Source organism: Micropterus dolomieu, linkage group LG11, assembly GCF_021292245.1.
Source record: "Micropterus dolomieu isolate WLL.071019.BEF.003 ecotype Adirondacks linkage group LG11, ASM2129224v1, whole genome shotgun sequence".
NCBI classification, from domain to species: Eukaryota; Metazoa; Chordata; class Actinopteri; order Centrarchiformes; family Centrarchidae; genus Micropterus; species Micropterus dolomieu.
The window spans coordinates 25280328-25308149 of NC_060160.1; the positions used below are offsets into that span (position 1 = coordinate 25280328).

The following is a 27822-nucleotide window of genomic DNA, read 5'->3' on the forward strand; positions in this document are numbered from 1 at the left end:
TCAAAGTCACTCCCAAGATGGACAGATTTGTTCTGAGATGGTAAAAGTCTGTATAATAATTGTATTAATTTTAAATATGCCTTTGGTGTAACCCACAATACACAAAAGAGATGTATAGGATCCATTGTTTCAGAATATTTATTTATGTGCAACTATACTTCCAATACAAATACACAGGCAAGTTGCTTTCTATCACAAGAGCACCAAAATATGTCATGCACATAACTCAGTTTCCCACCACAAATACCCATTTCACTTTGTTTCACATGTGTTCCATGGCTATGACGAAGTAGAAAATACAGTGCATGTGTGTGTTGTATGAAGAAAATACTGTACAATACTGTTTTAACTGATCTTAGCTCAAGGTTTCAAAACTTAAGTGCATCAAAAAAAGACTTTAATTGCCAGGACTGCTACAAGAAAGTCTTGGTCCAAGCCTTGCCAAGTGTGAAAAGTACTGAAGCGGTCCAATCATTCTTGAACTCCCTAAACTGTTTTCCCTCTCCTACCAAAACAATCACACCTATCTGTTACAAACAAAACATTAATCAGTGTTGTGCAATACAGTTCTTGAAATATTTCAGGTATCAAAGGAAAGGATTATAGATAACACTGCTAGGACCAACTGGATCAGGCTTTCTTTTGGTCTACTTAATAGTGCTGCAATCAGATAGGTAACAACAATGCTCTTGTTGTATAAGAGATTAGTTGTTATGGATGGCGGCTTTGTGTTCTACCAAGAATACAAGTACACTGACCAAGAAATGCTCTCGGAGAACGATGTGGTACAACAGTTTCCCACAAAAAAACATTCATTGTGAAAGTAAACTGTTGAACAATTCTTCATATATATTATTAAAAGTTTGCACTTCTATCAATTCTATAACTTCCTAAAGTATCTTACGTAGTTTGAGTCTCAACTCAATGGCTTACACTGTTAGGAGGAAAAAATACAAGTATATGTAAACATTTACACCAGTAATACAGTTATACCTGACTTTACTGAAAGACGTAACAGTGTTGTGAATGAAAAATGCACAATCCGCAACAGTAATGCTAAAAGTATACTGCATTAGTAATCAATACCATGCAGACCATCTTAGACATTTTTACTGAAATATTAAAAGATGACTTCAGCAGGTCAAAAAAAAAAACAAATATGCACTGCTAGTCCTGAACATGTCTTATGAAATCTTCATCGCTGTTCTTAATACTGCTGCTGGTCCTCAATCAGGTTTACTTTGTCTGAAAGTTCATCAAGTGAACAGACAGTCAAGGAAATAGAATTTAAAGGTGTATATGTGATGTTTACCATTTCATCGGGACACTGGGCATTTGTAAAAATTAATGACTACAAATTAAAAATCAAGACACTCAAACTTTAGATTCTGATTCAACTTACTGTTATTAAATGTACAAATACGACAAAGTGATTATAGCAGCTTCCCAAGCTAGTGCAAATGTCTCACATAATAAATAGGGATGTACTGAAATGAAAATTCTTGGTCGAAGCCGAAACCAAATATAATGAAAAACTTTCCCAAATAATTAATACTGAACAAGGTTTTTAATTTTTTTTACCATTTCATAAATTTAATAGTCAAAATGTGCTTTTTATTCAGTGTTTCCCACAGGGTTTGGAGAGACTGTGGTGGATGGGTCTGAGGCCCGAGAGGGTCCGGTAAAGTAAATTACATGTGTCCCTTTACTTTTAATTGACACATGTAATATGTTTTATACTTTCTGTGAATATAATCCAACTACTCTTTTTTCCATACTGCATAGACGCCTTATTTTGAAAAGCGGATGTAAAAAATAATATTGTATGTGGTTCTTGTATCACGTAACATGAATACTTTACATCCTCTCTTCAGTTAGGACTCTCATACAGCAACACTTGTCTTTGTAAAGAGACAAACTGACAGGATAAACCATCCAACGAAGGTTAAAGTCAAGGGCAACTGGACTTGGATGAAGATCCTGGAAGACGTTTCGTCCCTCATCCAAACGACTTCTTCAGTTCTGACTGACTGTTAGGGAAACTCAGCTATTTAACCTCAGTGGGGTCGTTTGCCAGGATCGTCGATACAGCTGGTTCGTTAGTGTTCCTGATTGCTGTAACAGAAGTCCTTTGGATGAGGGACGAAACGTCTTCCAGGATCTTCATCCAAGTCCAGTTGCCCTTGACTTTAACCTTCGTTGGATAACTATGACCTGGATGACTGAGAATCTTCACAGACATCAGGATAAAGTCGCTAACCTGCCTGTCAGCTCGCACTGGTCCGTTTCAGTTCATTTACCATAAAGGCTTGAATACACTTGCATTCCAAATATAGGTGCGGCTAGCTTAATCACCTTCTCCCAAATGGTGAGAGAAACACTCAAAGCGGTTCTTTTCTATAAAGTCAGCCACAGATGGAGTGGATGTGCTAGGAGACAATTCAGCAGAACAGTGTCTGCAAACTGTCATTTTTGCGTCTTTCTCTGACACTTTAAAATGCTTCCACACTGCCGACATGTCAGCGTAATTGTTCAGTAAAATTTCTTCAATCTTTTGACTTATTAGGCCAAACGCCGAAAGTGCTTTTTTTTTGCTATTTTGGCCGATTATTTTTGGTGGCCGAACATTCGGTGCATCTCTAATAATAATCACAATTTTAAAATGTTATATCAAATTCAAACTATGGATCCCTCTAAGCCTTCCACACAAAAAGGATATGCTTTCTGCTCAGCTCCTGAATGGTTGACTGTACTTTTTTCTGGAACACAATCTGAGCTTCACACATGCACGCATCTTGGGTTATTTCACTTCTCATTTCCTCTGAAAGAAAGAGAAAAATATGGTTAAAAGTCAAAGCATGTGGTGGTTTCACAATGTTCAGTGTATCATCTTTGCAGTACTCCATATAGCTAAAAAACACAGCCCATCCTATGTTCCTCTTTGTGGATCGACGGTCAACTTCCTTATAAACCGATGTCGATGTTCAATATGAAAATATTTTGCGGCTGACAAAATCATGAGCATAATGGATATTGATTCAACAATATAGCAGAGATCAGATAAAACCATGATTTTTATTTTGTGAGTGAAATTAGAAAATGTATCACTTCAGCTTGTTAATCACAACCTAAGAGTGCATAGTAACTGAGGTCAGGTGTGACTACTTTAAAGAGAACACGTTAATAATTGTTTGAGCGGTATACTCACATATACATACGATACCAATTCACTGAAAAAGAAACAATCACAGCAGACAACAGGCAAATCAATTACAACCAATTTGTTCTGGTCCTTTACTTGGCCCAAAGTTCTCAGTGGGCTCAACCCACAACTTCCATTGTTTTAGCAATCTCTCATTCCTTAAGCCAGCAGCACAGCACACATTTGTTTCCTGTAAACTGTGCTGTAAATGGCTGGATCAGTAGTAGTATTGCTTGTTGACACAGTAGCTTTGGTTGCAGTCAACTGCATTCTTCTCAATGACTAAAGAATGCAAAAAGACAGATGTGAAAGGTATGCAGTTATCAAAATATAGGTTAACGCATTGTAGGCCTAAATCTATACACAAAGCCTTGTATCAGTGTCATAGGATTGACCAAACACCAACCTGGAGCCATGCACTGAAATTTACACATGTGAGTATAGACAATTAGTAAGAGATTTTTCTTGTCTGTGGAGGCTGACTCTATTTAACAATACAATATGCATTGACAAATGCATTGGCTGTTTTTTGTGGAAGGGTTGCAGACCTGTTGTCAAAGAATTGGGTGACAATCCTTAAACATCATTCTATTTTATTTATGCTACACTTAAGGGGAATTTATGGTTCTCCATTGAGATGTTGCAATGTCTTAACATGGATACACAATTGCTAGATGTGTGCACCTCAAAAATGTGAAATGTAACCACATATCATGGCTGTGTTGTTTTCACTAGTGATGCTTTGTGTTTCTTCCCACTAATTTCTCCTATGTTTCCAGTTCTGGTAGAATTTTGGAATAATATAGAATAAGTCGAAAAATGACTTATCTTCATCTTTTCAGTAACACTAAACTAATTTGTTATATCCAGACTCAATATTCATATGCAATAGTTATACATACACACAGTATATCAATCCTTAAACCTGTTGTCATTAAATAAAAATAAAAATAAATTCTTCTAGCTAACAGCAAACCCTAACCCTAACCTGATACTATTGAACTGTATGAATCATGGCACATTCTTGGGACCAGGGAGAAACAGGCTCTCGTTCTTTGTTGCCACAATTTTGGCCACCTTCAAAGGAAGGAGGACTCTGTAGTGTCATTACTGTTGGGCTGTCATGTTATACCAAGCCTGGTACAGCCAGTGGTGAAGCCATGGAACCACCTATGGTTGTGGCAAAATCACAGGCAAGGTAGTTTAGCTATTTGACCTGGTAAGATACGAGCTAAATTCCTGGCGCCTGGTATTGCCTTCTGAGCCAGAATATCAACAGAGCATACTCTATTGTCCGGATTGATCGCTTTAGCATTGAAAAAGTACCATCATCGCTATAATGTCCTACATTCTGGACTGTTCATGTTGCCAGTAATAGCATGGTGGATGCCCTGCTCTCATGGTGCTGCAATAAGTCCAAGTAAGAGAAGGACCACCATATGGACATTGTCCTAGTGACTGGTATGTATAGTCAGACCAGCTTCCATACTAAAGGCTAGGCTCATCCTGATATGCAGACCACACAAATGCAAATTTCAGTACGACTCAAGCCTATAGAGGTCAAAGCCTGGGTGAAATATGATATAATATAGAGGATATCTACACTGGATTGTAAGCGAGCAAAAAAGACAGCATTTGTAAAACTAGCATCTCACCTTGAATCATCTTACATACTTTAAGATGGTTTGAGATTGGTTCTTGTCAAGTCAAGCACATGGTCCAACTGATCTTTGATAACGCCTCTTCAAGTATCACAAGGAAAGAGTGTTCAAGGGGCCCTTGGCCTGCTGTTGAAACTTGGACGCTCATAGTTCCTTTAAGTACCCATGAAAACCATGTCCATGTATGCCACACTTTTTATTAAGTTAGTGCCAGTCTGGCAAATTTTCTCAGTTCAGCCAAACTCAACAAGCCAATAATTTAAGAGGCTTGCGTGACACATTCCTGAAGCTAGAACTGATTCAAACTATGGATCTTTTGAAAGGTTTCAATATACAGGTACCATTATGTATGTTGACAAAATCCTTACGTGAGCATGTTTTCTGATCTGCATTCAACACGTATCCCACTCGACACTTGCAGTTGTAGGTGTCACCATTGTTGATACAAATATGCTGGCAGTCATGTCCCTGAGCGCACGCATCTGAACCTGTGAAGAGACACTACCACATTTAACTGACTTGGTCTAAGACATCATGGTAAAGGAGATCTAGGTTATCATTACCTTAAAGGCGCGGTATTCTAATCCAATACACATCATTTTGTCAAATTTAGAGAATATCTCCTCACGGTCTGCTAGCAGTCCGTTCTGTGTGTGTGCTGAAAAAAATCTAATCTCTAAATGGGAAACAAACAAAGTGGCTCGTACCAAGCCACATAATACTACAAAAATCAGCCATGGTTTGTGTGTCAGGTAATGTCAAATGGCTTGCATATGGACATTCAGCTTACTTTCTAGTTTGCCAAGACATGCTGTTGTTGTGATGTTTGCTATTGCAGCAGGACAGTTGTAAGTATTGCTGTCTGGAGCTGGTGTGCTGGTTCTGGGACTGTCTCTGTTGTGTTCCATCATTTATGTTGTATATGTGCAACTTACCACTATGTGGCACTGTCATAGAATCAAGATGGCTATAGTGAATGTACAATACAATAAAGCTACTGAACACTATGTTTTGTTTTACTGTTAAACTGCTGAAGTAAACGGCATTGATATTCTTGAGCATACACTATAGTCTTGCCATCTCTGCATGTTAGCTTCTAAGCAGCAACTGTGTCGTTGTTCACTCTATATCATGGTATTTGTCATAGTATTGGATTTCTCTGGAATCACATACCCCACCTTTAATAATCATGGTATCCCTTGCCAAAACATGATAGTATGTGTCTAGCATAACAAGTGCCACAGCAGTGCTTGTTGTAGATGTCACTGTAACTGTCACTGTTTACTTGAAACAAAGAACTTTCTTACGTGAGCATGTTTTCTGATCCATGTTCAACACATATCCCACTCGACACTTGCAGATATAGGAGTTCCCATTGTTGACACAAATGTGCTGGCAGTCATGTCCCTGGGCACATGCTTCCAAACCTGAAAAGAAAAGCTCACACCTCAGTGACTTCAAAAACAGTCACTTAGCTTTTTGCAGAGCCTTTGGACACACTTCACTTCAAAAGAAGTGGATGTCTTAGCCATGTGACCAATACATTTCAACATTCACAGTCTCTAAATCTCCTGCTTATTCACACTGGTCTCAAAAGAGTTGATATGAGGTGTGTCCACAAGACAAACTGCCTCAACACCTCCTACTCTCCAGTTGGAGCTTTTGGTGCTCTGATGAACCACGCTTTGAAGATCCAAGCATGGTGCTTTGTGGAATATCTGAGATGGCGGATCACACCACAGCCACAAAATATGCATATTGAAACAAATTAGGTGCTTACGTGAGCATGTTTTCCGGTCAGCATTCAATACATATCCCATAGGACACTTGCAGAGATACGAGTCATCACTGTTGACACAAATCTGCTGGCAATCATGTCCCTGGGCACATGCATCCAATCCTGGAAAGAAGCACTTCCACATCTGACTTAGACTACCACCATCAGTCAAGAAGCTCTTGACCGTTGAGAACCCCCCTCCCCGACCAATTTCCTTTAAACGGGAGTATCATGAAATCTATGGTGTGTATGGTATGTACAATTGATTACAGTGGAGCCAGCTGTGCAGGAGTTGGTCCAGCTGCCAATTATCATCATTACTCTGTTCTGCTTCAAATATGTGGTTCCTGCCTCAACACACTGCCAGATTGTGGGCTCAGCTACCTAGTTAGTCTTGCACCAGCGTTGGCATTCTGCTTTGTGTGTGTGTTTTTTTTGTAGTTTGGCTAATTCCTGTTCTCCACGACTGGTCCCGTCTCCTGCCTCTGCTCTGCTCCTGTTTGCCTTGGAACCTGACTGCTTATCCCTGAATCTCTGGACTCTTAATCGGGATTGGACTTCACTCTCTGGATCTCTGGACGTCCCCTGCCCGATTAAACTATCTGCTTCCCTGCCTGGTACTGCGCTCTCCTCTGGCTCATAGCTCAAACCCAAACCTCCCCAGAATCATATACTGCTGGCATTCACTATCAAGTATTGTGTTTACAAATCCTTCTCAACTCTAGTATCTGACTCAGTGTGCTGTGTCCTGCATTTGGGTTCTCACAACAGTCTAGCCTTAACATTTAAAGCTGTTGCACCAATCAACCCTTTTATCTTTTTACAGTTTCACAGCAGAAAAGAACATAGTGAGATTTGAAGCAAATCTAATACACTGTACCAAAGAAGAGAATAATATATTTTAGAGAGGTCCAACACAAATGAGTCATTAGTGCTGACACAAATATGTTGGCAGTCATGTCCCTGGGCACATTTGTCTGAACCTGAAGAGAAACACTTCTTACGTGAGCATGTTTTGTTGTCTGGATTCAAAATATATCCCACTCGACACTTGCAGATGTACGAGTCATCACTGTTTATACAAATGTGCTGGCAATCATGTCCATGGGCACATGGATCAGAACCTGAAAAGAAACATGTCCACATGTGATATGGCATCATTTAAGCAGAGCTTGGAGTGTTGAAGCCTCTGTCTGGTCATTGTTTCTATTACAGTTGATGCTACAATCCATCTCCATCATGTCCCTCGGCACGGGTATACAATTTTAAAAAGAGAGACCCCAATACCCCAAGATTTTATTAATAATCTAGAAAAAGGCCTCTGTAAAATTTAGGTAAGCACTTCATTTTGTACCAGGGCATGGACTTGAAACTCAGACTTTCATTGTCCTATCTGGTCTGTGTTAACAACAAACAAAAAACAACAACAACAAAAACAACGTGTCGGAAGCAGAAATACTCATGTTGATGGTATCAGCGGCTAAACCTTTGCTTGAACACCACCTATTTCTAATACAACTGGGGATTCTACAGACTACATGGCTGTGCCGTGGGCTCACCAGTATCACCTATCATGGCCAACATCTACAAGAAGTAATATGCAGAGCTCTGAACTCTTTTAGAGGAACAACACCACGGCAATGGTACAGATATGTGGATGACACATGGGTCAAAATTAAAACCCAGTAAGTGCAAACCTTTACAGAACACATCAACTCAGTGGACAGTAATGTCAAGTTCACACGAGGGGAACAACAGTTTGGCCTTCTTGGACTGTGCCGTACACAATGAAGAGGACAGAAGATTCTACATAGGAGTTTACAGGAAACCCACACACAGACCAATACTTAACTCTCTGACTAACCACCCACTGCAGCATAAGCTAGGGGTTATTGAGACCACTGAGCTTATAACATACCAACAAGTGCCAAGGCCCAGGAGAAGGAACATTAACACCTCAAGGATGCACTTAAAGCTTGTGGATCGTCAAACTGGACCTTTTGGGAAAACAGCCACGGGATCTATGAAGAACACCAGCACTATGTTAAGACAGTCAGTCCACCCAAAAGACTGCACACCCAAGCACAAGAAACCAATCTAGTGTACGCTGTCCAGTGCAGTGACCTATATATCGGGGAAAGTAAACAACCATTAGACAAACGCATGGCCCAACACAGAAGGGCCAATTCCTCAGTTCATGACTCAGCAGTTTACCTACACCCGAAGGACAGGGGACACTCGTTTCAAGAAGAACAATGTATATATTTTGGATAGGTAAGAGAGGTTTGAAAGAGGAGGAGTGAAGGAAACCATCTACATCAAATAGGAGAGACCATCACTTAACATGGGGAGGAGGCCTGCAACACATTTATCCCCCACCTACAATACTGTCCTTTCATCCCAGGAGAATTAGCAAACACTCACATCTGGACTCAGGTGACTCTAACGACTGTACCGACTGCTGTTACAACAGCCAGGAGCACTAACAAACAAAGGGGTATTTCTAGTATGAAATACACACATTCCACTCCACCGTTCCATTTCCACTTTTTAGTGATAAGTAGGTACTCCAAATGTGCATTACTCAGCCCCACTTGCTGCTCGTTCAAAACACGTTCACTATTCACTTTGTACAAGAGCATGCATATCAAACACAGTATACAGTTAAAATTCAGGTGCTTACGTGAGCATGTTTTCTGGTCTGCATTCAACACATAACCCTCATGACATATGCAAAGGTGAGAATCGCCATCTTTGACACAAATATGTTGGCAGTCATGTCCCTGGGTACATGCATCTGAACCTGAAAAGAGAACTTCCACAGCTAAAATCCAAAGCTAACTTCCTTGGTGAATTATATGATTGCCAAAATTGATTTAAAAATATAAAAAGGCCATGGCCAAATGCTCAATGTCTCTTTCTGCATTTATTCAAGTATATACAACAGTCAAAATTGTAGTTAACCACAGACAGTGCGCTATGACATGCATATCAAATCTCATGATAAAGCCCAGGTTCTTACGTGAACACGTTTTCTGGTCTGCGTTCAACACATATCCCACTTGACATTTGCAGATGTACGAATTATCATTGCTGACACAAATATGCTGGCAGTCATGTCCCTGGGAACATGAATCCAAACCTGAAAAGAGACATCCACACTGACTTAATTAAAGCTTCACCAGTCAATTTATAGTTTAAGTCATGGCCATGTGCTCTATACCTGTAGGCGCATCAGTCTCAGTCTCCCAACTTCCTGATCATTCAAAATAAACTGAATTCTTACTTCCTAATCCTTAGAACAACCCACAACCTACTGATTTATGTGGGTCCACATAGCCAATATCAGTGTTTCACCAACTTTTTCCGTCCAAAACAAACTTTTGGCTGCAAACACCAATAGGTTCAGGTATTTTGAATGCTCCAGAAAATTGATTCTAAAACATTTACTCGAGTAGAAAACAGACTTTGAGTGAAAACCAAAACACTGAATTCCGACATGCATATAAAATGTATATGTCAAAATCTGGTTCTTACGTGAGCATGTTTCCTGGTCTGGATTTAACACATATCCTTCACGGCACATGCAAAGGTATGAATCACCCTTTGTGATACAAATATGCTGGCAGTTATGTCCCTGGTCGCATGTTTCCAAACCTGAAAAGAGACACTTCCAGAGCTAACACTTCCACCATCAGGAAAGACAAGCATTGATTGAAAAAAAAAATGTGATGCGTTCGCCAAATGCTTTTAGCCTTTTTCTGCCTTTAACCAAGCATTTCTAAAAATCTTTAGTTAACCAGTGATACTGCACTAAGCCATGCATATCATAAGGTCCAAGTTCTTACGTGAGCATGTTTTCTGGTCTGCATTTAACTTATATCCCACACGACACTTGCAGATGTACGAGTCAACATTGTTTTCACAAATGTGCTGGCAATCATGTCCATGGGCACATGAAGTAGAACCTGAAATGAGACACATGTAACTGACATCTCATGACATCAGTTAAGAAGAGCCTGGACTGTTGTAGCATCTGTCTGGCCATTGTTCCTTTTACTACTGATGCTAGCTGTGGTTTCATTTTGTTTCTCTTTCTGCATATTAATCAAGTCTCCCAAGTCTCTGAGTTATTTAGGCTGAGCTCAACAGCTGACTGTGTGAAAGTTTTAAGAGCAAAGTGTAATATTAGTCACAACAGGCATAAAGAAAGTCTGCACTCTACCTCAACAATTTCTGGTCCTTCACAATTACAGTCCACATTACAACGTGTCTTTCAAACAGCAAGACCTGGTGGTTTCTGTATTTGATCAAGTACTGAAGTAATGATTGTCATAAACCAAAGACGCTGCCCTAAGACATGCATATCAAATCTCACAAGGCATGTTTTCTGGTCTGCAGTTAAAATCCAATAAATGCTTGCAGATATAGACACTTCATAAAAACATACACTCCAAATCTAATTAAAGGGTAAAGTTGCTTACGTGAGCATGTTTTCTGGTCAGCATTCAATACATATCCCAAATGACACTTGCAGATGTAAGAATCATCAGTGTTTACACAAACATGCTGGCAGTCATTTCCCTGGGCACATGTAGTTGAACCTGAAAACAGACACTCCCAAATGAAGCACACTCAGTCGAATTACATCAGTCAAGCAAATCATAGCTGAGATGTTAATGGGCCATTCAAATTTATAATTCAGGGCCATTTGCTCACACTCTCTGTGCATCACTCCCAGTTTCCTAATTTTATGCTCTTTCAAATAAACTCAATATTGACTGCTGCATACATGCTGCAGTGCTGTGCTCCACAGAATGGGTTCTACATTTACTCAGGTACCAATAATAATGAACTTAGGGACACTGCACCAAGCGATGGACGTGAAAGCTATTTGTAAGGGTCCTTACGTGAGCATGTTTTCTGGTCTGCATTCAACACATATCCCTCGTGACACATACAAAGGTAAGAGTCTGCATTTTTGACACAAATATGGTCGCAGTCATTTCCCTGGACACACGTATCCAATTCTGAAAAGAGACAATTCTACATTTAACTGTCTCAACAACAACCAACTTGTACACTGCTCACACTGTTGCTGATTTGTGCCTGACCCTTTACAAATTCAAGCTGAACTGAGCATTTACTTCCCACTTTTCAGAATAACCCGAACCCAAGTAGCATCTGTCATAACTGGAGCAGAAGCCAGTGTAGAAAAGCCTTAAGGTCAGTTCCTTTCAATAGCTGCTGTGGTGGCACCAAGAATACTTCAACACCAAAAGACTGGGAAAAGAGCCAAGCCAATGTGTTTCTACAGATTTTGTTTAAAAAAAAAACATGATATAAACATAAAGTCTACCTGAAATGTCCAGGTTCTTAAGTTGGCATGTTTTCTGGTCTGCATTCAAAACATATCCCATTCGACATTTGCAGATGTACGAATGATCAGTGTTGACACAAATATGCTGGCAGTCATGTCCCTGGGAACATGAGTCCAAACCTGAAAAGAAAAAACTCCCACATGACATGAAGCCCTCATTGTTCTACTTATTGTAGAGCATTTGATTGGCAATTATTACTTTTACCGTTCAGATAAACAAGCTAAGAGGTGCCCACCGTAGAAAGAGCCATATTTTGCTATGTCTGGTATATAGAAACCTTTAATCGTGCAAAACACATGACTGACCAAAAGATAGACAGCAAATCTAGGAAAAATATTGTGGTTCTTACGTGAGCATGTTTTCTGGTCTGCATTCAACATATATCCCTCTTGACATTTGCAGATGTACGAGTCATTATTGCGGACACAAATATGTTGGCAGTCATGTCCATGGGCACATGCATCTGAACCTGAAAAGAAACACTTTCACATCTAACCAACTAGTCTAACTACATCAGCCAAGGAGCCCTGAGTCAGTTGCATTTCATACACTTGCACATCTCCCTTTAAGTGGGCTTTAACTAGGGTTCAACTTTGCAGATCTTTTAGATTTAGATTTTTTTTGGCTCTAAAGTACATAACCCAAAAGTTGGCAGCAAGCAATGAACATATTTCCAGGTTCAAAACAAACAACAAATATATTTGTCTCAAAAGCTAAAATTAAAATCAGAGAAATTTGAGAAAATGTATGATCTTACGTGAGCATGTTTTCTGGTCTGCATTCAACACGTATCCCACCCGACACTTGCAGGTGTATGAGTCACCATTGCTGATACAAATGTGCTGGCAGTCATGTCTCTGGGAACATGTATCTGAACCTGAAAAGAGACACTCCCACATCTGACTGACATAGTCTTGGATTCAGTTTAGAGCAGGGTCTTCAAAACTAGGCCGTCATCATGTCCTGCTCATTTAATTTGTACTGAATAGTGTCAGCCCTAATCTATTTAGGGCAACCCAAAACATTAGTAACAAGAGATGGTATGCAGTGTGTCCACAGCACAACGTGCGGAACTAACTGATGTCCATAGAGTGCTTCAAAAGCTTATGAACTTGGATTTCCAATGTTCAAAGTTCTGACAAAGATTTTAAAAGTTTTTTATACCTCTAATACGGCTTTTCCCATCCAATCCCAAATATATATTTTTTATTTCTTTAAAACAAAATTGTCTTTTTCAGCAGTTGTTTTCAGATAACGAATCCTCTAAAAACACAGTGAGATTTTGTGACAGACATTTGGACAAAAACCATTAAGACAAAGATAAAGATTCTTACGTGAGCATGTTTTCTTGTCCGTGTTCAAGACATAGCCCGCACGACATTTGCAGTTGTATGAGTTGCCATTGTTGACACAAATGTGCTGGCAATTGTGTCCCTGAGCACATGGATCCAAACCTGAAAAGAAACACTCCAATGTCTGATTGGCTTAAGCCTAGTAAAATCAATCACTTTGTGTTATTCCTTTTGTGTTAGTGAGGTGTAAGTAGGTATTGATTAATTGTTTTTAATTCTACAAAGCCACATGCAGGTTAGTTTGCTTAATATCTGTGCTTTAAATATAGTGATACAAGAGTGAATTAATTTTGTATCTATTTTTAGTTCAGACCATGCAAACACAAAATGTTCTGAAGGAAACACTTCCGTCATAATAATTGCATGTCTTTAGTAGTGACGTCATTGTTGTGGGGAGACAGAAGTTGGTCTCAGTGATACACAGAGGTTGGCTGAACTCACAAACTCAGGTTCAAGATGTCATTCAAAAACAATGAATTTTGAATTTGCAGGGCTGGAAGTCAGTCATAATTTTAAGCCCAGTGTGTGATAAGTTCGACGAAGAAATTTGCATGAATAGCATGGGTAACCTTAGCAGTTACCTTGTTAGTTTGGGTGGTACCAGAAGTCGGAAAGAGAAATTAAAAGGTCACACTCTTAAATAAATAAATGTTTCACTCGTGGACAGTTACTCAAAGGTACTGAGCCGTCAAGAGGTCAGGATGGGAATTTTTCTAAATGAAATACTTCTGCATTACCTTGCAATACATTTGGTATTGCTTTTGGTTTCCCAAGAGTGTTTTACATTCTCTGAAATGTTGCTAAGGATACGGATACGTAGCTGTGTCTATTGTTCCAGCGTGTCTACACATGTGGCATTTCAGTCGCGTTTTTCTGTTGTCCGTCCAGCGGAACAGATATTTTAATCCATCCAGCTGTCTGCACCGGCCACTAATGTTTTACTCGCATGTAAACTGGACCTAAAGCATATTTTTACACTTCAAGTCTATATGGTTCTGTTTTAAAATGCACTGCGAGATAATGCAACATATTGCCAAGGACTGCAAAAGAATTGGGAGTGAACACAAAACTTATTTCGAGAAAATGCAAAACTTTTTGGGAGAGAGCGCAAAAGCTGTTCAGAATAAAATCTCACTGACCTTTTGGGGACTCCGTACGAATTAAACTTTTATTGTAAAAACTAAGCACCAAGTTCTTATTTTCCATGTTCTGATATCACCTAAATGTATCATGGCAATAAGCATTTGGGCTGGATCAAGCATTCCTGTAGCCTTAAGCATTAAGTAGGCCTACTACATTAAATATAAATATTATGTTTAAACACGTAAACATTCTTCACTCTATTACATGTAGTGCTTTGTTTATATGAACAGTTTGACATGTTTTCTTCCTGGAATCTTGTTGTCACAGTGAGGTTGCCAGGCAACTGACAGAGACACCCAGAAGTCAGCCAAGAAATAGTCCAGCAACTGTGAAACTTGTTCTTGCAAATTGTTAATTTTTTTATACGGATCAAACAAATGAAATTTAACATTTTAACTATTATACTACCCAGTTTCTATTATTTATAAGTTAGCTTGCTGCTGGCTCCAGCTTCATATTGAACAGATATATTAACAGATATTAGAGTGGTATCAATCTTCTCATCTAATGATGTGCATTTAGAGGCTAATCAAGCAATTATAAAAACCTGTTTTTTTTTAAGTTTCTGAAATTCTAAACATTTCCACTCAAATACGTAGGCAAATTTAGCGCAAGCTGAATTTCAGTTGCAGAATGAGTGGCCGTTAATGTTGTGTCACAGATTGCGAAGCCCAAACTGTGGACCTGGCAGCTTAGCATGTCTTCAGGTAACTGAGCAGGGCAAACGGCATAAGGCGCAAGATGCAACGCAGAATGAAAAGAGCAGTGCGCTCCCCTGTGAAAAGTAAAGGCAGCATCATATAAGGGTTTCAACCATTTTAAAGAATTTGCTCTGAATTGGCAGATCAACTAGTGTCTGTCTTCTTCTTTAAGTTGGTTAGTACATTACTTATAATACCTGTTTGATGTTGACTGCATTCCACTTATTATCACCATCTGCATGGCAACAGTTAGTGAACACAGTTTGTGGAAAATCAAACACAACAAGTGGTGGTAAATACCTGGTTACCATGCCCTAGTTCTTAAGACAAAAGAAGAGGACTAGTGACTTTAGAATGGAGAGTCCCTCTATGGTGCTGCCCATATGATCACAGGTGACATTTCAAGGACGGGTCTGACATACCGTTTTTTCTGCCATCTAGGCCTAGTCCATAAACATCAATTCCGCCATCTAATGGAATATCCGCACTCGCATTCTCATCATCCTTACCACACAAGGTTTCCCTAAATTTGGAAGTGAGCTTCTCTATGACACCATAGGTCTCCACATAAAAGACATGGTCATCATGTGGGTGGCTGGCCATGAGGCGGAGGGACATCAAATCAGCTCTGTCTACTCCCACTGCGTAGATCTCGATCCCAGATGACCGAGCTGCTGCTGATACATCCTCTACCTTGTCCTGGGGCCTCCCGTCTGTCACTATGATGGCTACTTTGGCGATGTTCATGGAGCCAGCTCGGGACCCTGCCTCTGCGGTGAAAGCTTTCTCCATGGCAGTCTTGATGGCCAGGCCTGTCATGGTGCCTGAAGCGAGGGGCTCAACACGGGCCAGCGCCTGCTTCAGGCCAGACTTGTCAAAATATGTCTTCAGTAGAAACTCAATCTGCACTGTGCTGGCATAATTGACAAGGGCGACTCGTGTGGCATCTGGGCCGATCTCCAAGCTGTCCACCATGTCTTGCAGGAACTCCTTGGCCTTTTCAAACTCAGCAGGTCGTACACTGCGGGAGCTGTCTATAATGAAGACCAAGTCTATGGGCTGATTTCTGCAGTTAGACCTTGTTGCTGTACAAAAAGAGAAAGCATGTTTTAAATGGATTAAAAGTGTATTTTCCATTGTATTTGGATTTAAGATACAGTGCTACGTCTCTCACAGTTTGTGAGAATATAAATCTCCTGGTGTTCTCCTATAGCATGCATTTGTACACAAACACTGTACCAGTTGCACAAAAACACCACTGTACTATGGACTGAATACAAGCATGTGCTATAAATGGAAAATCAGTATAGATGTCATTTACACTGGGGATGCTGAAAAATAGCTTGTATAAAGAAATGTTAAATAACAAATGAAAATGCTTCAAGAAGGCTTTAGTTGCACAATATGAATATATGCAATGCAATTAAAATATTAAAGAAACAAATCTGCATTGCCCAAGTAACTTAAGCTAAAAAAAGTATTTTATTACTACTGATCATAGAGTGACACAAAGATGTGCATGCACCAATCGATAACTTTAACAACTTCTGGTCACAATTTTCTTTTTGGCCCGTGAACATGACAAAAGAGGAGGGATGACTAAAACACGCCTGTATGTATGTTGAATCAGCAGGAATGTAATTAATGAGAAAAGTTGATCTGCAGGAGAATTCATATCTGAAAGCAATACAGACTGCCTGATAGCCTGACTGCATTATATTCCATTACAATTTTTGATTTTGAATTGTCACCTGCCTGATCTTTGTATTTCCCTTTACATAAATAAAAAAATCACCAGAAGGCAGGAAATTTAGTGTTTAATGCTCAAAACGTTCTAGAGGAGGACCCCGTCCTATTTCAGCATTGAAGATGTCCTCAAAACAGTGTTAAATTCTCATCTCGTTCTTGTCAATCCATTATTGTGTATCGTCACGTCTCATTAGTAGAGCCCCTAATCTAAGCCCCAATGTCCCCACCACTTTTCAACACAAAGTGACGCCCTTGGAAATCACAATCAAATCCCGTAATAAACAATAATCAACCTTTTCTCCTGGTATTCACTATTACCACTATGACCATTACACCTAGGCAAAATAAATAATATTGTAATGAAACTACAGTAGGATTAAACAAACTTTGCCCAGGAACTGAAGTTCCATGAGTTCCAAAACATTTTGAACCTGTTGTATCAGAAAAATATTAATATTTTCACCCTAATAGATGCGAAACAAACTTCACAAAACAAATATATTAGTTTTGCGCATTTGATGTGTGTAATCTGCCAGAAAAGACTGTCCATGACACCTCATTTATCTTTTGGAAGTAACATGAGAATATGTTAGTTGTGGCCAAAGTTAAGTACCTGCGGCAGTTCTGATGGATGTAGGAGAGCCACTCGAGTCTCGAGCAGGCTGCCAGGATGCAAATGGTGCAGCTGTGTGTTGCAGCTGTGAGAGCGGCTGGTGATGGGGGGGCTGATAGCGATAAAACCTGGAATTAGTGCCACCAGCTTTGCCAAGGGAGAGGGAAAAGGCAGAGGGGACAGCAGCAGTGATTACTTTAGTTTAACTTGAGCAAAATGAGGTGCAGCATGACGGGCATGCATACATGATTATTAGCTTAATAATACCTTTTCAATGTAAATATCACAGAAGGGAAAACGTCATGCCATTTGGGCTTTTGTTGAAGACCTGCAGTATACTGTAATATACTTTACTGCACATTTACAGATGCAATTATATTGCCTAAGTTATACTATATAGCCTGGTCAATTTTTTTTTAACTAATTACTATACAATATATTTATATATACACAACTGGTACTTTGATATTTCAGTTATGACTGTGGAAAATAATAAGTTCAATTTTAACTTTGCCCCAATTTGTGCATCTGGTGTATTACCATTCAAATCTACACAAAGAGCTAAGCATCTTATCATCAGAAAATAAAAAACGATGTTTTATATTTTTTTCATACACAATGACAACAAAGCAATGTGTATTACTTGTATACCCTATTACAGAAAGAACAATGACATTATGTCATTTCTGAGTAGGAATAATAGTAGCAATTTGAGAAATGGGATAGTAGCCAAATCGGTTTGTTTGTTGTTTTTATAAATCCACAGAATAGACTTCTGGATTCTGAAAGCACTTTCAGAATAGCGGTGTTGTTGAAAAACCTGTTTTTTTCAGAGATCACAGGTTATTTATGCTTTATGCTTATCTCTGTGACTGGACTGTTCATGTTTATATCAAAGCAGTTACCCAGGTACACAACCTGGTATGTTAAAATATAATATTTTACATTTCATTATGCCCGAATTTAAAAGCTTGTACAAACCATGACAAAAGCACGTGAAGCAAATTAGAAGGTTTCTGCACGCATCCACAGCAGGTGGATGGATACTGAAAAAGAGCTTACTCCATAAGGCCACAAACACCAACCAACCAACCTCCGTCCTCAGTTCTCCGTCTCCCCTGATTCTGGTAGCTGCTGGCACCTGGTCGGGCCCCCTGCTGCGGCTGCTGGAAGCCTCGGACACCATAATCACCCAGCTGGACCTCTTGAAAACTTTCAGAACTTGGTTCTTCGTCAGAGGTTTGCTCAATAGATTTGATATCTCCGAAACGCTGGTTGACCCTCGGGGGGACTTGCGGGGACACGCTTAAAGGCCTAATTGAGTGAATCTGCCGGTCGTGTGACCCAAACTGGGGGAAAGCTCCCAGAGTTCCCGATACCAGGATGCCAATGAAACCGAGCAGTCCCCACACTGATGAAGTCATGTTGCCTGCGCACAGTTGTTTTCTGTCTGCCCCTCGGTCCACCAACACAGCTGACTGTGGCGCATTTATATGATCTCGTCCACGGCGCACAAGGCGTGGGGAGCAAGAGGCCAATGCAGGGACATTTGGAGGAAGCGAAGGAAGCAGTGCACATGTGAGGGTGGTCACTTTTCTCTAACTGTGAATGATCTAAGAATTTATTTCATTCGACCTGGGTTTCCAGGACTTAATTATGCTACTTTATGAATTTACATTCACAGTACTTTTTTGCATTATTATATCATATTCTCTTAATATTTATTTAACAAACAATACAATGTGGATTTTCACATAAGACTGTTACTACTTGTAGTAGCAGATCAGGAATATAAACAGTGGTGAAAAGTAACTATAAGCCTACTACTGTATTTAGGTACAGTTAAAAGGTATTTGTATTTTGTTTGAGTAGCCTATTTCCATTTTACACTAGGCTACCTTACATTCATACTCCACAACATTTATTTTACAGCTACAGTGCTAGTCAGATTGAACATGAAATATTTTTATTAAAAAAATGTACAATCAGCTTATAAAAAATGATGTGTTGTTTGAATTTAAACTGTCTAAAAGCAAAATAGTATATAGGATGGCGCTTACACCATAATGGGTCAGTAAAAATAACGATATACTATACTTTAACATTCTGACCGGGGCCATTCTGTCACCTAATGAGTACTTCAACTTTTGTTACTTGAGTACATTTTGCTGCTAAAACCTGTAAACCTATCAATGCAGGACCTTTACTTGGGTATCCTCACAGTGTGGTGCTATTTTCACATTTTAAGTAAAAGATCTCAGTACGTCTGCACTAGCTGTAATCATTTTTCCTAAGAAGATATTAATGTTGCATACATTTAGTGTCTTTCCAGAAGTTCAACAGATAAAAAAGAAACCATTGTAGTAGCTTTATTTAACTTCAAATGTCCATCTTGAATTCCACACACACACATTGCCCCATATTTTGTTAAGTTTTACAATTCTGACCTCTGCTGACATAATGAGCAATAACCATGCAAGAAATGGCCTCTAAGCCTGACAGTTCATTCTTGACCTGGGAAATAGCAGCCGACATATCCAAAGTGAAGGTCAACTAACTCACTTGTTCTGGAGCTTTTGACTGTATCACTGTCTTCATCAGCAGATGCATGTTGCTCAGTTGTCAGGGAACTGTAGATGTTCAAATGTTCCTCTAGTCTATTCTAAGCACTTTTAGGACTTCTTGCCCAAAATGACCTGTTTATGAGGGCCTCCATATTACTCTATGGTAACTTAACAATTTGCAATGGTGGGATGATTCACAGTGAACTAAAACATGTTTATTTTAAGGCACAAGATATTCAGTTACCATAGTCTACATGTAGCATTTTGCCCTCTCACGGACTGTAGGCTAGTGCAAAGTGTGCTCCATTGTTTCTCTGTTGGGGTCATTGACCTATAAAAGAGCCACTGCACAATTCAAATACAGACACCTGCCTCATCCGAATATAGGAGATCATGGTGACCGATAATGAACGATACTGAAATTTAAATGAATCATCTTCTATGAGCAATTCTAATCATATTTTTGATCTTGTGCCATTTGGTGTGTTAGTATGAAAAATGTTTTGCATAGAGTAACATATTTTTTCAAACTGGTCCTGCCTGTCTGACTTCCCACAAGGGGAAGTTTTATGAGAGCTGCTGTCCAGAAACCAGTTCATACAAGAGAGAGGAACAAATGCATACATATATGTGTTTACGCCTGTGTATCCACAATGTTCATCTTTTGGTTATTTGTCAGTATCATGGGTGTATTTTGCCCTTGTTCAGGCGAGAATCTTCTGCACGCGTACTCACCTGGGGACATCATCATTGGAGGACTCTTCCCTATTCACATACAAACAAACAGAAACACAACACCGGGACCACTCACCTGTAGAAAGTAAGTATGAGCTTACTGAAATTAGTCAATTTACGTGACTAAAATAGAATTGAATCATTTCGGAAATTCATCTGTCTTCTGTCAATTTTTGCAGGTATGATCTCCAAATGTTCCTACGCACTCAAGTGATGATATACGCCATCAGTGAAATAAACCAGCGCACACCAAGGGTTCTACCCAACTTCACCATAGGATATGACATCTATGACACTTGCGGAGATGTCAGCCTTGCCATCAGAGCAACTCTCCAGCTGCTGACCCCTGAGAGCTGTTTAGAGCCATCTTTAGTTCCACCTGCTTTACCTGAACCCAAAACAAAGGCAGTAATTGGTGAAAGATATTCTGAAGTGTCAGTAGCTGTTGCACGAGTTGTTGCTTTGTCAGCTGTTACCCAGGTTTGTCTTCACTGTACTTGATACTGTTCTATTAACTACACTTAAAAATGCAAAATATTTTCAATGCCTTTGCATTGTTTGAGGCTAATGGCAGAATTCCTATTTAAACTATGCTTGTGTAACATACTTGTATCACGGTTGCAAACTGCATGCAGAATGATTTCAATGTGATTTATTCCTACAGATTAGCTATGGATCAACTAGCGAGCTGCTCAGCAAAAAGTTGAAGTTCCCCACTTTTCTGCGAACGGTATCTAGTGATGAATATCAGACAAAGGCCATTGCTGAGCTGGTGTGGCAGTTTAAATGGCAAACAGTGGTCATTGTAGGAAGTGATGATGAGTACGGGAAGTATGGCAGAGACAGCCTTGTGGACATATTCAGTAAAATGAAGGACGTCTGCGTTGAATTCACCATCATCCTGCCTGGTTACTTTTCCCAGAACAATAACCAAACCCAAAATTTGCTGCATTCGTTGGTGACCAACATCAGCAAGTCCTCTGCAGAAGCCATCATCATCTTCACCAAGGATGTCAATGCTGGTATCATCATGGAAGCAGCTATTAAACACAACCTCAACAGAACTTGGATTGCAAGTGATGCATGGTCCACCTACACAAAGCTCTCTGCAATGCCAGGCATCGAGAAGGCCGGGGAGGTTTTTGGATTCATCTCTCAAAGGCATGAAGTGCCTGGTTTTAAAGACTACATCATCTCGATGTTCAATGGAACCACTAACGCCATTCTCGAAGATTACCTGACCCTTTGTTCTAATCCAGCTGAGGAGAACAAAGAAAGTAACTGCTCACTAAACAGCCAAGAGGGGTCCGAGCAGTGTCTGGACCTAAGCTGCTTGGCCAGTTACATTGACCAGGATGAATCATTCAATATCTACCTAGCTGTTCAGGTCATTGTTGAAGGCCTCAGACGCTTGCTGAAGTGTGACAACCACAAATGTGAACGTAACGCCACATTTACAGCCTTGGAGGTACAGGAAAGTGATCTTGCTGACATATTTTGCATTGCTAATGTGCGACTTTAAAGCAGTAGCTCAAGATTTATACCCTTATCCGCTTGTTATTCTTGATGAATTAGATATTAGAATTCTTTTTTTTTTTTGTTATTCACAAAATACATTTATGGGAGTCTATTTGATACATGAAATATTTCCTGTTTTATGATTTGTCATTTTGCTAGGAGTAGAAGCAACAATAAAAACATTTCCTGATTTTATATCAATGTAGTTTTGTTTATGCTTGTCTCCACAGCTTCTTATGGAAATCAAAAAAGTCAACTTCACTGTGAAAACCACACATATATTCTTTGACTCCAATGGAGACCCCAGTTTAGGATATGATATTGTTTATTGGAACATGACTGAACAGGGCACAAACATAAAAACTATTGGAGTATTCTGGCCAGGTCAAAAAATCAAAGTCCCAGAAGATCTTGTTAAACTGCGCCAAGTGGCGGTAAGATAAAAGGTTTCATCATATGTTTCTTTCCTCAAATAATTTATGAATATCATGTTGCACTGATTCTGTTATTGTCTTTCAAAGGTAACTGCTTACAACTGCTCTAAAACATGTAAACCAGGGCAGGAGCTGAAAAACCAAGGCAAGATGTGCTGCAATGATTGTGTTCCGTGTGCAGATAGAGAGTTTTCCGCTGAAAATGGTAAGTGTTTAATTAAAATGTCTGTGTGTGCGTGCATGCTGTGTGAATATACAGCATCAAATTGATCTACTTATTTACCTGTGTGAAAGTCCTTTCAAAAATATGACTGAGCCTTAAAAAGCAATCTCCATGGTTATTAACATTAATATCATTTATTTTACATGGCCCAAATCACACATTAAGAATGGAATAAGGGATTGCTAAAATTATGGTAAACATAACAAATGGGTTGTCCTGTTAATGGAGCATTTCAGCTGCTTTCTCAAAACAAACGTATTGGTCCTGCTGGCATAAACATTTATGATTCATGGTGAACACAAAGGCCATGTTTTTGAAGTACAATATTTTTAAACATGAAATCCAGCAAGAAAAGGATAGAATAAAATAAAATAAAATAGTTTAAGTAAAATTATTTAAAAGAATGTTTAACACAGAGCTTAACACTTTATGGGCCCTTAACAATTGTTTTGATGATTTCCAGTGGAGGGACTGGTTTTGTTGGTGGAAAAGTTTCAGTCAGTATTTTTTTAGATCTCGATATAGTCAACCACAAGATTTTACTGGACTGGAAAACTGGGTAGGGCTTTCTGGAACAGTGTTAAATGGGCTTGAATCCTATTTAAAGGGCAGGGACTACTTTGTGTCAGTTGTCACAGATCTGAATATATGTAAATGACCCATATACAGTATATATTTATATTGTTAAATAATAAGCAAAACTGATATAACTGTCTTTTGACCTAGAGAAGAACCATTCTAAGTCAGTGCTCAGTATCATTGCCAGTGTTATAGATCACAGACCAAGCCAGAAATCTTGATGTAATCATGGACTAAGACTAAAATTTTAATCACTCCACAAAAAGCCATACTTAAAAATGTGGCACTCTTTCTCCTCGTCCTCGATCTTGTCCTTGTCCTTTTTTTCATTTGCCCAGGAATTCCCTTTCTTCTACCTGAAATCAACTTAAAAATAAAAGCATGGACTCTAATCTGCGGCCTGCATGTTTACTTCCATATGAATGGGTGTGACATGGTATTATTCTTTTGACCATGCGGGTCACACCGGAGTCTGATATGGGCCACATTTAAAAAATAATCTAAGCAATAAACTTGAATTGAGCTTCAAGGCCTGCATGTGAACGTAGTTTAAGACCAGGATAGTTGGATCATCCACTCTCCAGTTCTCATACCTTTATACTGGCAAAGCTATAAATCGCAATAAAAATGTTTTTTACATCATGTTTTAAGACGATAGCCAATACAGGATATTCTGTTAAATAGGTGAGGTGCCAGTTATAATCCAAAAATTGGTTGTTATATTATTTTATTATTGCATAATACATTCTGAAAGTTTATATACTAAACATTTAAATACATAACTCACTTATGTGGGTAGTATATCAAACATGATGATCAGATTTAATTATTATTGTCGTCATCTGTGTTGTTTTTGCAAATGTTGTTTTGCGTTTTGCAAATATTGTCATACTGTTGGACGGTATGGGTGATGAGATGCTGTGATATGATACTTCCTCATTTTTGTAAAACATAATATTCTACATTAAAGTATTTCTCAGGATTGTTTTCATGATGAATATGCAAAAATATTAAAATATTTTTAATTTTATTTCATATATTCTTGTGCAGTTAAACGTACATTTCTTTGCTTACTTCTATAGGTGATAAATGTAAAAACTGCGGTCCAGATCAGTATTCATCTCCACAGAGGGATAAGTGTGTGAACAAAACTGATGAATTCCTACAGTGGTCAGATCCATTCACTATCATTTTAAGTTCCTCTGGAGTCTTTGGGATAATTGCTTCCATTGTCTTTTCTGTTTTGTTTGCAATCTATCATAGCACTCCGATTGTGAAAGCTGTTGGAGGTTACTTGTGTTTCTTGGAGCTTTTTTCCTTGCTGGTCTGCTTCTGCCTTACATTTAGCTTCTCAGGAAGACCCACAGTGGCTTCCTGCATGGTAAGCCTGCCGCTCTTCGGCATAGCCTTTACCCTCTGTATCTCCTGTATTCTGGCCAACCTGCTCCAAATCTTAGTGGGCTTCAACTTTGACCTGAAGATAGGGCCCTGGGTGCAGAAGCTGAACAAGCCGATGGCTGTGGTGACCATTGTCTCCGGGATCCAGGTGGCCTTGTGTGTGCCATGGCTGTTCCTTTCCCCCCCAAAGCCTACTCTACAACATTTTGACAAGACCATCCTGCATCTGTGTGACAGTGGCTCTATGAACTTCTTCATTGCGATGTTGGGCTACATCGCTTTCTTGGCCATCGTTAGTTTTCTGTTTGCATTCAAAGGAAAACAGTTGCCAGATTTGTATAAAAATGCAAGTTTAATCACCACCAGTATGCTGCTGTTTTTAATTATTTGGATCCTCCTCATCCCAATTTATATCAATTTGGTTGGGGTGTACAAACAAGCCATTGAAAGTGCAGCCATTCTAATTTCAAGCTACAGCATCCTTGGGTGTCACTTGGCCCCAAAGTGTTACATTATGATGTTCAGGAAAGAGATTAATAATGAGAAGGCCATTACTGAGTACATCAGAAAGCATTATGAGCAGAATGATATGGCTGTGAAATAATAATCTCACATGCATATCCATTAAGTCTTTGCTGGTGCTAGGTAACAATTGTCCGCACAGAAAGTTCTTCCTGTGTTGAAATCATAGCAACTGTATTCCTCTCTGACTACTTTAACATTTGTGTTTTGTGCCCACAAAAATCTGGGTTAAACCTTAAATGAATCCATCCTTGTGTGGTTTTTAACGTAACATTTTCGTTATGTCATTTTTTTAAATGTGTGATCGCTTTCCACTGCCATATCCATGGTGGCGGAGACGTGACGAACAAACAAATTACAAATTTGAAAAACAAAAGCGCACTGGGAACCTCTGGGAAAAAACACAAATCACATGCAAAAATCACAGCGCAAATGCAAAAGCCACAACACAAAGCCACAACATAGCAACAGCAGTGAGTAATGAGATTTATTGATGAAGGACTATTATTGCCTACACATGTAGAAAAGGACAGTTCTTTGAGAAGTTAGTGAAATGTTATTTGCTAGCTAACATTAGTGTAATTACTATGTGATTGTCACATATGACAAATATTGTTCAATTCCTTCATATTTTCTTAAATTTTCTTCTCCACATCTATTGTTGCTCACTTCCAATGAAATTTGTATTTGGGTTGTGGCTTTTGCATTTCTGTTTTCTATGAGAGTTTTTCCTTATCGCTAACACAAAAATACTAAATTTGGGCCTTTGTGTCAAACCTCTACACAGAAGCCAAACAAGACACACCACTTGGAGATAAACATCTCACTTCTGTGTCCAAATGAACAAAAGGGCATTTTTGTTGTGTAAGGAATAGTTTTATGGATCACAACTTCTGTACTGCACTGTCCTTCCTGGCTGAGCAACGGGGAAAATATCGTCTTGCCTGTTGTATCCATCCGTGGATTGAACCCACCTAAACGTCACCACGTGCCTCCTCCATTGCTTGCAGAAGAGGCATGTGGGCATGTGGGCATGTGGGCAGCGGCCTTTTACTTTCCAATTCAAAGCCAAAAAGAAGTCTCAACTGGACTGCGAAATGGGGAGTAAGGGAGCGGGTACATAACTATGAAACACAAAGTGATATTTTCCCTCTGCTGCCCAGGGACATTCACAAAGGCTGTTGGCACATTTTGCCCTGACGCCTGGTTTTAGCTAGATTGAATACAGCTTCATCAATGACAATTAACTCGGTAGACTTTGATACACTGACACGTCAATATGGTGTAACTCAAACCCAGCACCACAGTGTCTACATTTTCACACAATGATTGGGTTGGGTCAGAAACATTCAGTCAAACTGATTTGTCACAATTCCAGTACAATCTTTAATTCCCTTCAGTTCAAGATATCTTAATTAAGTTAAAATGGTTAGAATTATTATAGATATCTTAAACTGGAATAATGACTGATCAAAATGATTCCATATACGGTCATTTGCTCCGCACAGCTACGCTCAGTCAGTAATACGTGAAAAAGCGTGATTAATCATTAAATTAACTTGCTAACCTGAAATCCTGCTTTGCATCTAACCATCTGCCAGAAAGTGAATAACCAGGGTGCGAGTGATCAATGCTACTTCAATAGTGATGCAACTTTTCACAAAACTCACGGTTCGGGTTGATCCGGAGTTTTGTTAAGGTTAAATTACTTTTAAAATGTGCTACTTTGGGTATGATCCAGCTGTCTCTCTCTGTCTATAGGCGAGGCTGGAGTCTTGCTTAATGTCCCGCCCACAGCACTGTCTGACGCGAATAATATGCTGCGTTCCATTTACCTCGGAAGCTGGTCAGAGCTGGGAATGATGTCACACCCAGTTGATGGCGTTCCAGTTAACAAGTTAGGGTCTTCCGTGTTTGCGTGGCGGTGCATTTGGGAGTCATATTGTTATATATATATATTTTTTTTTATCTCCCACCCCTCTTGGCTATTAGGGTTCTTGCCTGCCTGAGGCTGGGGTCGGTGCGGCACAGTCGTGGCGTCCCACTCTCACTAACAACTACATTCTTTTACAGGCTTATGCGCACACACATGTGCACACACACACATACAGTCTCACACATAGACACAAACAAAGTTAGGTTGTCCCTGGTAGAATTATTCCTGATGCTTTTCTTTCAGTTACTTATTTAAATTAATTGTTATTATTCCAGCTCTCGTGGCTGTGCTGTGTTGCTTATTTTGTGTTTGACTGTTTCTTGTTTTCATTTTT

The 27822-nt window shown here is 39.4% G+C and overlaps 2 protein-coding genes across 12 annotated transcripts; one reads left to right on the forward strand and one right to left on the reverse strand.

Moving 5' to 3' along the window:
* Window positions 1-122: 122 nt before the first annotated feature.
* Window positions 123-19125, reverse strand: LOC123979341 (matrilin-3-like). 11 transcript variants are annotated; one of them, XM_046063232.1, is made up of 19 exons: window positions 18673-19125; window positions 17580-17726; window positions 15727-16302; window positions 13356-13475; window positions 12779-12898; window positions 12371-12490; window positions 12000-12140; window positions 11551-11670; window positions 11125-11244; window positions 10489-10608; window positions 10178-10297; window positions 9663-9782; window positions 9324-9443; window positions 7645-7764; window positions 6644-6763; window positions 6171-6290; window positions 5232-5351; window positions 2720-2821; window positions 123-1260 (listed from the first exon to the last, which is right to left on the reverse strand). In XM_046063232.1, exons 1-19 carry the CDS (start codon window positions 19001-19003, stop codon window positions 1208-1210), a joined length of 2910 nt encoding a protein of 969 aa, XP_045919188.1. In that variant the 5' UTR covers window positions 19004-19125; the 3' UTR covers window positions 123-1207. The 11 variants fall into 11 exon arrangements, with proteins under 11 accessions (XP_045919188.1, XP_045919186.1, XP_045919191.1 ...); XM_046063230.1 differs by having other exon boundaries at window positions 15640-16302; XM_046063235.1 differs by lacking the exon at window positions 12371-12490 and having other exon boundaries at window positions 15640-16302.
* Window positions 18712-25634, forward strand: LOC123979446 (G-protein coupled receptor family C group 6 member A-like). The gene is made up of 7 exons (XM_046063369.1): window positions 18712-19157; window positions 20852-20963; window positions 21058-21358; window positions 21543-22346; window positions 22627-22830; window positions 22918-23035; window positions 24715-25634. The coding sequence occupies exons 1-7, from the start codon at window positions 19073-19075 to the stop codon at window positions 25632-25634; spliced, it is 2544 nt and encodes an 847-aa protein (XP_045919325.1). The 5' UTR covers window positions 18712-19072.
* The last annotated feature ends 2188 nt before the right edge of the window (window positions 25635-27822 follow it).

What these genes read in the sequence shown, in the direction of transcription:
- LOC123979446 (XM_046063369.1), top strand. Translation starts at nt 19,073, where the DNA reads ATGATCTCGTCCACGGCGCACAAGGCGTGGGGAGCAAGAGGCCAATGC. An exon ending in GGACCACTCACCTGTAGAAA is followed by an intron (nt 20,964 to 21,057) that starts GTAAGTATGAGC and finishes CAATTTTTGCAG; the next exon opens with GTATGATCTCCAAATGTTCC. An exon ending in CTTTGTCAGCTGTTACCCAG is followed by an intron (nt 21,359 to 21,542) that starts GTTTGTCTTCAC and finishes TTATTCCTACAG; the next exon opens with ATTAGCTATGGATCAACTAG.
- LOC123979341 (XM_046063230.1), bottom strand. Translation starts at nt 19,003, where the DNA reads ATGACTTCATCAGTGTGGGGACTGCTCGGTTTCATTGGCATCCTGGTA. An exon ending in GGACAAGAAAACATGCTCAC is followed by an intron (nt 12,899 to 13,355) that starts GTAAGAATCTTT and finishes GTCTCTTTTCAG; the next exon opens with GTTCAGATACATGTTCCCAG. An exon ending in AGATCAGAAAACATGCTCAC is followed by an intron (nt 2,822 to 5,231) that starts GTAAGGATTTTG and finishes TCTTTCTTTCAG; the next exon opens with AGGAAATGAGAAGTGAAATA.